Below are 16,499 nucleotides of genomic sequence, written 5' to 3' on the forward strand. Positions count from 1 at the left end.
CAAGCATCTCACTGAGCCTGGAGCGCACTATTTAGTGGAGCACTCTCCCTCTATATATGGAGACAAGCTTCTCACTGAGCCTGGAGCGCACTATTTAGTGGAGCGCTCTCCCTGCATATATAGAGACAAGAGTCTCATTGAGCCTGGAGTGCACTATTTAGCTGGTCTGGCTAGCAGCTTGCTCTGGAGACACCCTGTGGCTGCTCCTGCTGCTCAGGCACTGCAGGTGGACCATTGTGTCCAACTGGTTTTTACATGGGTTCTGGGGGTCCTCTTCTTGCCTTTCAATGTTTGACCTGAGCCCTCTCTCCAGCACATGTGACCTCTATGAACACTAAGAGAGAACTATGGGTGAAAAGGCAAGTTTCAGAAAAACTAATCACTCAAGAAGCTGGTAAGTATGGTGACTGCATTAACTGCCACATCTGTGTGACCCTCCTCAGAAAAGGCGAAGGAGATGAAATCCTCTGCTGTAGCAAAGGGCTCTCTGGCTCTTGGTCGCACTTGGTCAACTGTTTACTAGCCTAGTTGGGGCTGCAAGGCAGGACAGGGTTCTGGTCCATGAGAGCTTAGTATCATCCTCTGTATACAGCATGATAGCCACTGATTTCAGAGGGTCTTATGACCTTGCTCTCTAGCTAGTGGGAGCTCCCTTCTTTGGCTTTCCTTTAGAAGATGCACCTTGTGACTGACTGGGCCTTACAATATTTTGTGTCTGAAATAGTATTCCTCAACAACAGCATAAAACCAAAAGCCAGTCTATTTTGTTCTGCTTGGGGTGCATAGAGAGCTTTTTCTCAAGATAACCAGTGATCACTATGGTGCCCACAGTCTAGGGCACAGCTAGTACATTCCAGTCTGTCACTCTCCCGTCATCATCCCCACGCATGTGCCTTCCCTCTACTGACCTCTCCTACAGGAGAATTCACTCATGCAGTTCCGAGACCCTAAAGCAGGGGTCCTCACTCTTCTTAATGCTGTGACCCCTTAACACAGTACCTCATGTTGTGCTGACCCCAACCATAAAATTATTTCGTTGCTACTTCATAACTGTAACTCTGCGTTTTCCAATGGTCTTAGGCAACCCCTGTGAAAGGGTTGCTTGATGTCCCCCAAAGGTTGAGAACGGCTGCCCTAGGGGAATGGCTAGGATAGTGCTGCGTACACAGGCTGTCTCTCCCTGCTAGTACAGGCAGAATACGTGGCAGTCTTCTATGTGTCAAGCCCTGTTCTAAGTGGTGACAGTAGGCTGAGATGCTGGAGAGGGTTGCCAGGGTAGCAGTCAGAGTTAGTGCCAGGAGAGAAAGCATGGCACATGGTATATGCTAAGACTTACATGCTGATAAGCACGTGCTTTTGCCCACTCTGTGTGCATGGCATGATTAATCTTAAGAATTAGCAATAGGTGTGGAAAATCACATCCAAGCAGTAGCTTCCAGATTCCCAGGAAGCCCAGGAGAGGGCAAAGCTATGCTGTCTCACACACACACTGGGCTGTTAGGTCTCTCCTAGTGGAGTTTACTCTAAATGTATTTTTAGATGCAAACCCAAGGCCTTGTGTTCATACATACATTGAACTAGAATCCCAGCCAAGCACAGACCCTGGCCCAGAGCCTTGCACATGCTAGGCAGATGCACCACCGCTGGGCTATAGTCCCTGTCCTACTCTGAACATGTTTCTCATCAGAGCACTGCATTTCAAACATCCACACACAGCCTGCTTCCGAGAAGACGGCTTGGCCCCAGTGTGTCTAGGTCTGTTACAGTAAATGTTTTCTTCCCTCTGACCACAAACATGGTGACTGGGATCAATGAGTCAACCATCCTGGCATTTATTAACATGTTACCTTTTTCTGCATAATTCTCAGCTCGTCACTCAAGTTGTTATTCACCTTCATTAGCTGCTGTCTCTTGGCCTCAGAAGCCACTAGGGCGCTTTTGACCTCCATAAATTCCTGCACAGTGACTGGTCCATCTGACAAATCTGAATCTAGGCTCTAAAAATAAACCGGGAAAATGTTCACAATCTGAGATGATAATGTTAAAGACTAACAGCTAAAGAACGTCAATCTCTGGCCATGCCCGCTGAACTGCAAAGGTAAACCAAATAAATGAAAGGCAGGGGCACTACAGGACTTGTGACACTTTGCAGCAGAGCTTCCTAAAGGAGCAGGCAGAGTGCAGCAAACCTATGTGGACACTGCCTGTCTAAGCTCTGCCCTGACCTGTACACATTGTCCATGCTAATTTAAAGAGCTCATTTTTCCATGAATTCGTTCATTCCACACTACCTACTGAGCATCAGGCAGTTTCCAGTGGGCTGTAACAGAAAGGACAGACTGCTGCATCCATGGTGCTCACATTCCAGCAGCACGAAAGAGGGAATGACTAACATGCAGGACTGAGGGACTAGGTGCTGTGGACACAGACAATGGAGCAGGAGGGGCGCAGCAGCTGAATGGGCTTCATGGGAAGGAGCTGGGGGAGCTGGGAGGCGTGCTTGAGGAGCCTAGGGCTTCGGTCAGAGTGTTGGAGAAAGTTCCAGCCAGCAGCAGAGCTCAGCTAGAGGTTGAAGGGGATGGCAAGAGTCTAATCAATCAGTGGAGGGTTCATCCCTGAGGGCCTGGTAATGATCCTGCCTGTCACTGAATGGACTGGCATGGGGCAGTCCAGGTAGGGGTTTCCCTTCTGCCAATGTAAAACAGCAAATGCTGGACACATCTAAGTTTATCTCCTTGCTTCAAACCTGCAGACCTTTCCAGCCTTTCTTCTTGTTTACTTATTACTCAGTGTCTATGGAGTACCTGTCTGGGGTCAGTCCTGGGGATTCAGTCTGCATTGAGGTGGGGCCTTCCAGATCTCTTGGCCCTTTCCCCTGTTCACTGAATAGTGGCTTGGTCTCTCCCACTGGGCCCCTCTAGCCTAAGCCTTGAGGTAGCATTGTACTGCCCTGTAGAACTGAGTTTGTCACTATGGCATCCTGAATCTCTGCACTGTGTGGGACTCTTAGGCTGTTCCTACTCATAACCACCCTTCTCCAGAGGCCATGGCTATTCCTTCTATCTGCCCTGACTGACTGACTTTCTTTCTTTCTTTCTTTCTTTCTTTCTTTCTTTCTTTCTTTCTTTCTTTCTTTCTTTCTTTTTTTTCTGAGACAGAGTTTCTCTGTATAGCCCTGGATATCCTGGAACGAACTCTGTAGACCAGGCTGGCCTTGAACTCAGAAATCCGCCTGCTTCTGTCTCCCAAGTGCAGGGTTTAAAGGAGTGTGCCACCACCGCCCGGCCCAGACTTTCTTGTTCTACCTTCTACACAGGGTACAGGCCAGCATGTCTATAAGGCCTTGTTTCAGAGCTCTGCGTTGTCAAGAGCCTCCTCCTTCCTAATTTCCAGCCTGTCTGTACATGCAATGTGCACCATCTGTGCGGTATATGTTCTACTGTCCCCTCTTCCCCATCAGTGATGTTTTTGGGGGTGGGGGAGACTAAGCGCACTGGGAGGATAACACATAGAGAAGCCACTCAACAAATACTCGAGTGCATAAAAGCCTCTGGTCCTGACCACAGCCTGGAGTCACAGCTGATCCTTCACTTGCTCGGGGACAAGGAACTTATTTTAAGAGCATTTATTTTTTTATCTTTGCTTGGCTTGAGTTAGCAGTGAGCCCAACTTTACCTCTTTCACAGCACCTTCCAAAGCCTAACCCTTTTGCAAGTTTTATTTTTTCTGTCATGTGTATGTGTGCTTTTCCTGGTGGTGCTGGGAACTAAACTCAGGCCTTGTATATATTTGGCGAGCACTCCACCATTCAGCTACAGCCCCAGGGCAAGAACAAGTTTTAAGAGAAGCACGTCTGTCCTGTCCGTGTGAGGTGTGTCATCTCACCTTCTGCCGGCTTGCCTTGCTTGCTCTGGTCTCCACGTCCGTGTCTTCATCTGAGGCCACGCTGTCATAGTCTGGCTGGTCATTGTCTTGGCTCTCAATGCTGTGCTGGTTACTAACTGTTCTCAATATGAGTTCCACATTGTCTGTTCACAGAAGGAAAACTATTTCAGACTTAAAATATATTTTTTTCCTCTAAAAAACTACTAAGATGACTTTCTGGTTCAGCCATTAAAGGGTGAAGAAAATGACAGAGAGAGCAACACTGCATTCACACCCACAGAGGCTTACTGGACAGCCACACAGAGCAGCTCCAGTGCTTCCCTTTCACCTGCCAAGCACAGACACGCCTCTCGAGCTGCCAGACTGAGGGGGACGTCCTAGGTTTCTGCACACAGGGCACAGCTTCAGCCATAAAAACATAAGATGAAGTAAGGAAACTGGATTGTGACATGCACACAGAGGATGTCAAGTTAAACAGAAAGCAGCTGGGCATGGAGACACTTGCCTTTAATCCCAGCATGAGGAAGAAGCAGGAGATGTCTATAGTTTATAGGCCAGCCTCATCTACATAGTGAGCTCCAGGACAACTGATGCTACACAGAGAGACCATGCCTCAAAAACAAATAAACAAAACCACAGAAAGCACACAGCCTAGAAATCAGGTGCAAAGATAAGAAGAACAGCAGTGGTCAGTCATCTGCACCCAGGCTGGGAGACAGACAAGAGGACACTGGACCAAGTACACACATGTGCACACTATCAGTAGTGTCTATTCCACAGATGGGGAACAGTAACTTACATACTCTCTCTCGCACATTTAGGATAAGTGTTCAGAAATGTCCAGAGACTCTTGGTTTATTTATCAAGTTATGCTCCAATTTCTAATGATGTTTTATAAAAGCTTCATCTGGACAGTGAATTCTGATTTCTTAAGGCATAGTGGTCCTATTTTAACTTTTACAATGAATCTTTAAGATACACCAGCATGCCAATATAGAGATACAATACAAAGATTGAATACAGAGGCTGTAAATACTTGTGAGGAACAGTGGAGACCACCCAGTCTGAGACATGCTGGTATGTTTCTCTCTAGTCACTGTTCTATGCATATGTGCACACATACAGTCTTGTCCTCAGTGAATAGTCTAAAAGCTTATCACTCACTGAGGTTCTTGGAGGAGACAGAAGACAACAGTTCCTGAGAGCCGTCAGTCACATAGCCTTTACATAAGCCAATCAACACACAACCTTGTACACACTTCTGTTTAAGGATACCCTATGTAACACACAGTGGATTCCTGACCATAGTTGGAGGCCAACAGCACTCCATTCATGCCAGGAAGACGTTCACTGAGTACACACACTTCCCACAAGCCTCTTCTTAGCCTCCTTGCACTCAGGGACATTGTTCAACACCTTCCCATTGTGCTCAGAACCTTTGCTAAAGCCGTGAAATCACCAACAAAAAGTGAGAACACGGACAAACATGACACCGAGCAGTCTCTGCGAGGCCATTGACACGGTCTGAGACTGAAACACGCAGGAAGGCGCCAGGCTCAGCCTTAGCCTCAGCCAGAAATCCAGACGTGCTTTGGACAAGTGTCAGATCTGCTAGCGAGGAGCAACTCCATGTGAGTATTCATCTGGGGAAGGGACCAGCTCCTGGACAGTTGCTGATATAAATACACCTACCTTATAAAACAGAGACTATACCAAACCTTTAAAATCTGCATTATTTTATTTCACATCACTAAGAATTTCTGGAAGATGTCTATATACTAATCATGTGACTATTCCTCTAGAATTTATTACTTAATTGTTTCTAATGTTTTTGACATTATACACAATATGAAACCTCTCATTATTTCTCTTTTAGAGTGGGCATATTTTGAGGTTTCAAATTTATACAAAAATTCTCCAGACCACAATTTCACCAATTTAATGCACCTTTTCAGAACATCTTTACTCTTGGTTGAATTAACAGAACCAAATTCCTTAACAATCAAGAAGAAACACAAATTATTGTTAGTTAATGATTCATGCCTTAGGGGGAGTGCGATATTGACTGGAACATTAATTTTAATGGTTTAAACATCTTCTTCAAGTACCTCAAAATAAAAAGGCATACTTCCTGTATCTATAAAAAAAAACTAGCTGGGCGGTGGTGGCGCACACCTTTAATCCTAGCACCTGGGAGGCAGAGGCAGGCGGATTTCTGAATTTGAGGCCAGCCTTGTCTACAGAGTGAGTTCCAGGACAGCCAGGACTATACAGAGAAACCCCGTTTCAATAAAACAAAACAAAAAAACAATACACTACCCTCCAACTGTTCCACATCCCATATATTTATGTTCTTTGTAAAAAAAAAAAAAATTTTTTTTTTTTTTCGAGACAGCGTTTCTCTGTATAGCCCTGGCTGTCCTGGAACTCACTCTGTAGACCAGGCTGGCCTCAAACTCAGAAATCCTCCTGTTTCTGCTTCCCAAGTACTGGGATTAAAGGCATGTGCCACCACTGCCTGGCTTGTCCTTTGTAAAATTTAAGAGTTAGGCTTTTGGGTTAATTTCAAGGTCCCAATTTTTTGGGAAAATAAGTGATCAGGAAAAAAAATACATATAAGATAAATCTAAATTATACTTAGTAATTTTGAAGCACTCCTTATTCTTCAGGGCTCCAACAGGTACCTTTTTGTCATGATCTATTAGTAAGGAAACTCTCAGGATGGCTGTACTTATGACTGCCCCATCACCTCCAGCTCTGGACTGAACAGCATATCCCAGAAGGCCCCAGGCACTCTCAGGGCTGGACACTTGCCTTTTGACCTGGAGAGAGGACTGCCTTGCTGTCTCCTCTTGGCGTCACTGAGGATGTCAATGACCAGCGTAGCAAACTCATGGGCATTAAACCGAGCTAATTTCTGTCTGCCCTAAGGGTGAGAAGACAATGGGAAATATTATTCAGTTTAAGAATGTAAGCGTGAAGGGCGACAGCGAATGCCCAGGACTGCAGCTTATGCCAGGGTCTCCCAGCTCAATCACAGGAACTCAGCCACCATCGCTCTCTAGTCAACACTAATGTTTCCAGTGGCAGCAGCTTCAGACCACTACGGCAGAGAACTTAACATTTACATTTCTACAGCACATATCACTGTTATGAATTATGAAATGGTTCTGGCTGTGTAGCTCACTGGTGGGACACTTGACAAGCAAGGATAAGGCCCTGGCTTCAATCCTCAGAGCTGTCAGAATAGAAAACATACTTTGAGTATCAATGATTTAATTTGAAGTGAATCTGGAGGGACACCTCTGACTTTAGAGATAAGGTAGTTTAGAGATAAGGTAGTACGTCCATGAGTCTGCTCTTACAGACAGCTATTGTCAGGACCAAACCCCTCCTCACTCCCTCTCCTGTCAGAGGTTGGGGCTCCCTTCAATGTTCTGTCGTTACAGACAGCACACTGGTAGAAACCATGTATATAAATCTGGCTTGATTTTATTGGAAATATTATTCTTTTTAAAGATATATTTATTTTATTTTATTTTATTTTATTTTATTTAAGAGAGTACATTGTTGCTCTCTTCAGAGAAGCCAGAAGAGGGCATCAGATCCCACTACAGATGGTTATGAGCCACCATGTGGTTGCTGGGAATTGAACTCAGGACCTCTGGAAGAACAGTCAGTGCTCTTAACTGCTGAGCCATCTCTCCAGCCTTGGAAATATTCTTAAATGAGGACTCCTTTGTACAAAGAAGGATTTATTTAAATCTGAGGCTTCTGATCAACTAGAAAACAAATTCCCAGCCAGACACATGCCTTTAATCCCAGCACTTGGGAGGCAGAGGCAGGCAGATTTCTGAGTTTGAGGCCAACCTGGTCTACAGAGTGAGTTCCAGGACAGCCAGGGCTATACAGAAAAACTCTGTCTCGAAAAACCAAAAAAGAAAACAAAAAAATTTCCCTTCCTTTGTTCTCTCCACTTCCCTCCCACCATCTCTGTCATGGTCTTGGTATGTAGCCCAGGCTAGCTTCCAGCTTGAGGTCCCCCATCCCAGCTTCCTGAGCACTGAGATCCCAGCAGAAGCCAACAAGCCACCCACAAGCTTGTCAGTGGTGTGGACCTCACCCTGCTCCCCAACAACTCCTTCTCACGCTTGTGTGTTGTTTGTATTTCTTTTACCGATTCTCAAATTGTCTGTTTCTGTGTATGTACAGGATACTAAACGCCATGACATTATTCCCCAAATAATAATATTAGCAACTTTTCATACACAGCCACTTGCCTGGTTTCGTGTTGAGGAGTACTCGGGGTTGACCGGAAGAAAGGGAACGATGGTCGTCTCGGTTACCAAGGTGCTGTGGTTTTGCGTGGCAAGCCAGACTAGCCGGAAGAGAAGAGCCAAGAGACAGAATCTCACCACAGCTGCGGTGGCATGGCTCTGCTGGGAGGCATGGCTCATGCACTGTGAGGGAGACTCAGGGAAGCACCCTCAGAAACCAACACATGCAAAAGCACATGTCTACACATGGGTTATGAGGACAGTGGCAACTGGGCAAGAAAAAAATAGGCCAGCAGCTGGCCACCGCCCACTGGGAGCAGAAGGTAGGTAGGCCGCATGTTACGTCACCTGCATCTGTCTCTCGCCTGTCAACTTCGTCGTACACATCCATGGCAAGTTCTTCAAACAAATGATTACTCAGCTGAAAGTAAAAATAGCAGGAACACAAGGGACAACAATTAACACTGTGTCGGCCTCACCCTTTATCTCCAGCGTCCTACCCAAAGCCAGCGCGCTAGAACAACAGCATTTCTTAGGCCCTGCTTTTCAACACACAGGCCACTGCTACAGAGAAGGCAAGAGTGACTGTTATACACCCTCTCAAACACAATCCCCCCCCCACTTCCTGTGTTAGCCAGCACCTCAGAAGTCCCACTTCCTGTGTTAGCCAGCACCTCAGAAGTCCCACTTCCCGTGTTAGCCAGCACCTCAGAAGTCTCACTTCCTGTTAGCCAGCACCTCAGAAGTCTCTGCGAACTTTTGTCTGCTCTACCAAAGGAAGGAGTCCTATGCCCCCGGCAGAGAGAAACAAACCCTCTAGTGGGGATGGCGATGGAGTTCAGTGTCAGCATATCTGCCCTCCTGTGCAAGGCCTTTGACTAGCTGGGGCAGTGCTGGGGGTGGGTAAGGATGCTGCTGTGTGACACACATCTCGGCAAGGCTTCCTATCAAGCAAAGTACAATGTGGCTCCCCAGTGTGGTGTGGGGTGCAGCCCACAGCACAGCCATACAGACCAAACTTTCACACAGCAGCCAGGAACTGGGAGACTATCCAGGTCTCCCCACTGATGCCCCAGCCATGGGTTCTGGCTCCTCTGTCTCACAAACTCATCCTGCAACTGAACAGCTATGGCCTCTTTATTGCTTTGCACCCTCTGTCTTTATTGACTATCCCGAGCCCTGTGTAAAAAAGCAGGTGTATGAAATTCTGTCACTACAGTCTCGAGAAAGAAAAAAAAAAAAAGATATGAAAAAGAAATAAAGGCTGAGGGAATATGCCAAACACTGAGTGTGTGCTCGCAGAGAATGAGGTAACTGAGGATGGTCCCATCTCCGTTTAAGTTCCCTAGTGCCTTTGCATTAACTTAATGTTCAAAACAAACCCTGCAAGAAGGTGCTTGCACATGCTGAGAACCCTCTGGGTTCTACCTCCAAGGGTTTGGACTGAAAGCTGTTTCACTGTCACTAACAGCAATATGGCCAATCTGCTGAAGACCAGTGGCACCTTAGACATGGTGCTAAAGAGACCATTCAAAGTCAGCAGCGAGGACAGAATAGAATTTACCATTGTCTCACTTTACAGATGAGGAAATCGAGGAATGGACATTATTAGCTGTAAGACTTTCAGAATGTTAACATTTCATAATTCAAGAATACACTTTTCCCCCCTGTTCTATTTCTCTCATTTTTTCACTAGGGAGGAAAGAGAGAGTATGAGACAGACTCAGGAAGGGAAGGAGAGAGAAAGAAAAAGATGGAAAAGGGCAGAGTGGGAGATGAGTGCTGCCCTGAGCTGCTGAGAGCAGGCTCCTACGAGGAGGTGGCCCTGGATGCACAACAAGGCAGACAGTGTCCTCCTCCCAGCACTCCTGTTAGAAGGGAGATGGTGCTTTGGGGGCTGACAGGAGCTGGGCCAGCAGGACACACAGCCTAAGGTCTTAAGGGCATAGGAAACTATGGCCAAGGTATTTATTTAATGCCTACTCCATAACCCCAGGTTTTGTGTGGTGTCCAGCCCAGACAACAGATAGAGTAAGAAGGAGTCTGATGCCATGCATAACAAGTTTGCTTACAGACTACAGTAAGTACAAGGAAAGCAAACACTCTTGTGCTGCCTTGAAAGCTTGACATCTTATTGCTTACTAGGTAGCTTCCTTAATTTAAGAAAGACATAACACACTCAAACACACAACTATAGATACAGAACACAGAGACACCAAACAAATTGCATAAAACATTTATTTCACAGTATAATTAAGTACTAGTAAGGATAAATCCACTTTATGCGATAGTGATACCATATGAGGCTCTAAAAATCTCTGTGAAAGGGAAGGAGGGGAACCACAGGGCAGGAAACCCTCCCCTACACATGGAAGCATCAAGCTCTAAGTCTAAGAGGAGCCAGAACCAGGCAAGGCAAACACGCAAGCACACGTCCTGGAGCAGGGCTCCAAGGCAGTGACTTTTGCCCTCAGAGAGCCGATTCACAGAGCTTCCCCAACAATGCACGTACACCCAACCAGAGGGGAAGTAAGTTGGTGCCTAAGGGTCTTTAAAGGTCACAAAAAGAAGCAGAGGCTCTCAGTTCTAATGCAGGGACCACTGAGAACAGGCAAGGAGTGAAATCTCACAAGGTGAGCAGGAAGCACCTAGTGAGGCTTCATGGGAAAGACAGACAAAGGGCCTCTTGCTGGTAAGACAAAGATTAAAGTGATCTTATGACCCACAGGCCTGGGCAAACTCTGAGCACACATAGTGGGTCCAGACCACAAGCTTTCAGCAGCATAAATGTAACAAGCTCCAGGAATGGCATATAATTGATGGGCAGGAGTCACTGCACTGCAGTGGACGAACGTCCAGACTCACTGCCCGACCGGCGGCTAATATCAGTCCTCAGTACCCCATGTGATGAGGAAGGGCACCCCGCACACCCCAGGATCCTGAGACACACCCACAAGTTTGGTGGAAAACAATTCTCTACCATCACAGGCAAGGGCTGCATTTTTGACAGAAAAGAACACAGGTTGTTTGAAGTAGTCAGCAGACTGGATATACTAAAGTGCTTTGGTCTTTGTTGCTGCATATGGGCCCAACAGCATGAGTCTAATTTAACTACTATGATGCAATCGGTAACTGACTGACAACAGGGACCAACAGGGGTTCCACACTGGGGTTCCTAAGGAAGATACTCACAGATTGCAGTTTCTTCTTCGCAGCTTTTGCCAACTCTGACAAATCCAGGCTGCTAAGAAAATGCACAAAACCATTAAGCAAGTAAATAGAAACACACTGTGACCTCACTAGAAGATTAAGACACTCAAGGGATGAGACATTACTGTTTATGGAACGATTCTGTAGCCAAAGAGTCACTGAAGGCTTAAACAGTTTGTTCAGGACTCAGAAACCCAATAGACGGTAAAGAGCAAACTGCCCCACACCAGGGTAACAAAAGCTGCTGTTCAGTTCATCTCTAGGTCTTGGGGTGTAGCTCAGTGGGAAAGTGTCCAACAGGTGAGCCACTGAGTTCCATCCATAGCACAAAGAAAAAGAAAAGGCAAGATAAAACGGAGAGGAAACAGAAAAGGCAGAAAGACAAGTTCATAGCTACAACAGTAGTGAATGACCTCAGCAGTGCTGGCTCAACAGGGCTTCAGGGTTCACTGCGGTGGTAATAGTCACCACACCTTTACAGAATGGGGCTGCAACTAAAGGCTTTTTTGCTCAGTTCATGAACTAAGGATGGCTTTTATGTTTTTAAACATTTTGAGTAGAGAAGGAAAAAGAACATTTCATTTCTCAAAATGTAAAAATGCATCCAGCCTGTAACCCTAAGAGCCCACTGACAATCCACAGGACACACTGAGCAGCCATGACATGCTAACAGTGCAGATTAGTATAAAGTGTGCCAGCACCTGTCAAAGGCAAAGCATACTGTGTTTCCTGACACAGAAACACCTGTGACTACAACCTAGAGATACAAAACAGCAGGACAACTGGACAAACAGTGGAGGTATCCCTGACTACGACTCCGCATCAATGCATCTGTCCTCTGGGCTTTCCAAGTTAAGTTCCACATGGTGATTTACTTACAGCCGTCTTATTTCCAAAGTGAATAGCCATAAAAGAGAAAAATGTATGAGCTCTGTTAAACACAACATATAACACACTTAAATACTGTAAACCAAGGCAATACTGGGCAGATAAACTAAACTGGTCCTTACCTGTCTGCCATCTGAGGGATTATAAAGTGCTGTCCGTTTTTATGATCTGAAACAGAAACCAATTATGCTCAGATCAATTTTGAGATCACCTTTTTTTTTTTCTAGTTTAAGTTTTCCAATTAGCCATTTTCCATAACTATGTGCCACATGGGAGAACAGAAAAAGTTCTGAGACTGGCTCCAAGTTCCCTGAAACCTGTCCAGTTCCAGATATCACCCAGTAAAAAATGCTGCAGAGCCAGGTTAGCTCAGAGCAGGCTCTGTCAGTTCCTGGTGGCAGATGGCAGAGCTGCACTGAGCCTGGGAGAGGTTCAAACAATCAGTGGAAACCAGCCAGGGCTGAGCAGGCATGCTCTGACTGCAGCTTTTGAGGGACCCAACCTGGCTATCTGCTGAGCGCTGTGCCCTTACCTAGCTTTTAGAACATTTATATTCCAATGACAAAACCACTCCAAGCACCTAGGTGGGGTTTCTGTGTACCTGGGAGGCAAAGCCTGGGAGCAGGAGCACATGATCCGAGTGCATCTTACTTGGTAGAAAGCTGCTCTACCTCATAAACAAGCTCATAGCTACAACAGCAGTGAATGACCTCGGCAACTTTGGCAGTGCTGGCCCAACAGGGGCTCTGCTGTTCTGTATTCTGAACAGCAGGCAGAAAGCAGAGGCCTGTGCCTGCAGTCACAGCACAAGGGAAGCTCAGGTAGAGGGACTGAGCTACACAGGAAGACCCTGGCTCCAGTCTTGCTGTCTCCTGAACAAACACTAAAAGCAGCCCTGCCCACCACCCCTAGTACTCTGTGCACAACAAGGTGAGACTCAAAGGTGCTCCATGTCTTACCAAAGCTATGCTCCTGATTCCGGCAGCATTACAATGTGGTCTGAATTTGTGTTTTGTTGCTATTTACATACCAGTTGCAGGTTTTTTTTTTTGAGATGGTCTTGAACACCAGGGCATAGGAAGTGAACCAGAGCCTGGGGAGATGGCACAATAGGCAAAATCTCTGGCTGTGAAATTCAGCTGTGGTGGCAAACACCTGCATCCCAGCACTCCCACAGGGAGATGGGAAGTGGAGATAGGAGACTGCCTGTCATGGGCCAGCTAGGCTGGAGTACAATGCAGAGACAAGACTCAAGCTCAAGAAAATGGAGAGAACTGATTTCAGTATGTTGGCATGCACACGCGTGCGCACGCACGCACACACACACACACACACACACACACACACACACACACACACACGCACGCACGTGCACACACACATGCACACCCGCGCGCATACACGCACGCATGGTGTTGCATGCCAATAACCCTAGCCCTTTGGTGGATGATCCTAGCTCAAGGTCATCCACAAATAGCAAATTCAGAGACCAGCCTAGATTGTACAAGATCCTGTTTCATTTCTTCTTAAAAAAACATTTTTATGTATATGCATGTTTTCCCTGCATGTATGTCTGCACACCACATGTGTACTTTGTGTCCACAGAGGCCTAAGGGCAATGGCTCTCTAGGAAGTGGAGTTGTAGGCAGTCCTGAGACAACACATGGGTGCTGGGAACACAATCCAGGTCTTCTCCAAGAGCAGCAAATGCTCTCGACTACCAAGCCACCTCTTCAGACCCCACGCAGCATCCTGTTTTAGACAGGTTTCTCTGTAGGTCTGGCTGTCCTGGTTCTCCTGCTGTTGTAGCTATGAGCTTGTTTATGAGGTAGAGCAGCTTCCTACCAAGTAAGATGCACTCGGATCATGTGCTCCTGCTCCCAGGCTTTGCCTCCCAGGTACACAGAAACCCCACCTAGGTGCTGAGACTCAAGGCAAATACTTCCTCTCAACTTCTCTTTCCACTCTTGTTAGTTTTTTATTTTTTTGGTTTTTTGAGACAGAGTTTCTCTGTGTAGCCCTGGCTGTCCTGGAACTCACTCTGTAGACCAGGCTGGCCTCGAACTCAGAAATCTGCCTGCCTCTGCCTCTTAAGTGCTGGGATTAAAGGCGTGCGCCACCACCGCCCATCTCTTGTTAGTTCTTTAGAGTAGGAGCTTGGAGTTTTAAAACTGGAGGTGATGCTGCACACCTCTATTCCAGGGCTTGGGGGGGGGGCGAGCAAAGAGGGCTGCATGGATTTGAAGTCAGCAGAGTATAGGAGCTCGAGCTGCTCACAAAAACATTGAGCACATGAGAGTCAGTGCTTCTGACAAAGCACAAATTTAATTTAACAAAGCATATCTAAGAACTTTAATCCAAAATCACAAGCCCCTCCTTAGTTTATAGCTTTAGCTTTTGTAATTAGCTTCTTGAAATTATTATCTGAGTATTTTGCCTTTTAGTTCATTAATGCCCTGAACTACATTAACTGATGTTCTTTAAAAATTTTTTAAAAATTGTATGTGTAAGAGTGTTTTGTCCATATATATACATACTCTGTGTGTACCTGGGTGCCCAAGGTCAGAAGATGGTGCCACATCCCCTGAAACAGGAATTACAGATGGCTGTGAGCCAACTTGTGGGTGCTGGGAACTGAACCTGGGTCTTCTGTAAGAGCAGCAGGTTTCTGACATGTCAAACCTTTGCCCAGTCACGTTAACTGACTTTGGTCAGTTATGTTCCAGTGTTTATGAGGACTTTTCTGTCTGTTTATGGGGAACACCATACCCACCTTTCCTTTCTCCCCCTTTGCTGGATTTGTTACCCTACTAACCCACTCACACGAAACCGCAAGTATTCTCTCTGTTCTTATTCTCTCTCCTGAAGAGATGTATTTTTATTTTATGGAAGTCTTTTGCTTGCACACATGTGTGCAGCATTATGTGCCTCGTGCTCACAGAGGGCAGAAGAGGTGGCAGACCCCTTTGAAACTGGCTGCCATGTGGGTACTGGTGCCAAGCCATCTCTCCAGCCCCTCTTTCTATATTTTTTTAAATTGATTTATTTTTATTTCAAGTGCATTGGTGTTTTGTCTGCATGTATGTCCATGTGAGGATGCCTGATTCCCTGGATCTAGAGTTACAGACAGCTGTAATCTGCCACATGGGTGCTGGGAACTGAACCTGGGTCCTCTGGAAGAGCATTTAGTGCTGAGCCATCTCTCCAACCCCTCTTCGTGTTTCTTGAACCTGACATTTTCTTTAATGGGATGTGTTGAGGTACAAATTCAAATTCTTGAAAAATACAGTTTTACAGGGCTGGGAACTCAGCCACAGAGTTGAGTGTTTGTAGCACACATGAAGCCTGACGCCCTGGGTTGGGTTCCCAGCACTGCCAAAAGGGACTGGGGAGGAAATGTGTGTCAGTGTGTAAAGAAACATACATATAAGATCATATATGGGGCTGGAGAGATGGCTCAGCAGTGAAGAGCACTGACTACTCTTCCAGAGGTCCTGAGTTCAATTTCCAGCAACCACATAGTGGCTCACAACCATCTGTAATGGGATCTGATGCCCTCTTCTAGCATGTGGGTACACCTGCTGAAAGAGCACTCACATGAAATAAATACATCTTTTAAAGAAAGATTATATATTATAATCTCCTTTTCCTCTGGTGGATTTTGGTAGTCTGTGACTTATACAGGATTAGTACATATTTATATGCATAGTTGTATTATTATCTTTCTATTGTTTCTAGCCAAGATTGATTTGAGTTATATGCTTTTCATACCCAAGTATTTAATGTTTAAACTTCCTGCAAATATTGCGTTAATTAAATCCCATAAACAGCCTCCCCCCGCCCCTTTCTGTTTCTGAGACATGGTCTCACTATCTAGCCCTGGTTGGCCTGGAACACACTATGTACACTAGACTGGCTTTGAATTCACAGGCATCCCAAGTGATGGGATTAATGGTATGTACCACCAGGCCCAGCTAATACTACAACTTTTGATACTGTATTTTCATTTTCATTTAGTTGAATGGTAATGCACACATGTAATTCCAGCACTTGGGAGACTGAGGAAGGACTGTGTTGAGTCTGAAGCTAGCTAGGGCTACCACATGCTATCCTTTCTAAACAACTATCCAGCCTCATATACATAATATGTATGTATTAATTTCCCTTGAGATTTTCTTTGAGACCCATGGATGACTTAAAAAATGTGTTCCTCAGCTTCTAAGTGCTTAATTTTTTTTT

The 16,499-nt window shown here is 45.8% G+C and overlaps 1 protein-coding gene across 13 annotated transcripts in view; it reads right to left on the bottom strand.

Annotated features, from left to right (window-relative positions):
* Git2 (GIT ArfGAP 2) overlaps window positions 1–16,499 on the bottom strand; it is a 48,485-nt gene that overhangs the window by 15,193 nt on the left and 16,793 nt on the right. For 3 of the 13 annotated variants that reach the window (XR_004109503.1, XM_031337512.1, XM_031337506.1), the window contains exons 8-15: window positions 12,383–12,428; window positions 12,252–12,257; window positions 11,355–11,406; window positions 8,511–8,583; window positions 8,166–8,263; window positions 6,700–6,811; window positions 3,886–4,028; window positions 1,848–1,997 (exon numbers count right to left, since the gene is read on the bottom strand). Coding sequence is in view for 12 of the 13 variants with exons in the window: in XM_031337512.1 (XP_031193372.1) it covers window positions 1,848–1,997; window positions 3,886–4,028; window positions 6,700–6,811; window positions 8,166–8,263; window positions 8,511–8,583; window positions 11,355–11,406; window positions 12,252–12,257; window positions 12,383–12,428 (680 nt within the window). In the remaining variant the exon portion in view is untranslated. The remainder of the gene's footprint in view (window positions 1–1,847; window positions 1,998–3,885; window positions 4,029–6,699; window positions 6,812–8,165; window positions 8,264–8,510; window positions 8,584–11,354; window positions 11,407–12,251; window positions 12,258–12,382; window positions 12,429–16,499) is intronic. The other 10 variants (XM_031337513.1, XM_031337509.1, XM_031337516.1 and 7 more) reach the window with 8 other exon arrangements.

The sequence above is a fragment of the Mastomys coucha genome, unplaced genomic scaffold (assembly GCF_008632895.1).
Source record: "Mastomys coucha isolate ucsf_1 unplaced genomic scaffold, UCSF_Mcou_1 pScaffold22, whole genome shotgun sequence".
NCBI lineage: Eukaryota > Metazoa > Chordata > Mammalia > Rodentia > Muridae > Mastomys > Mastomys coucha.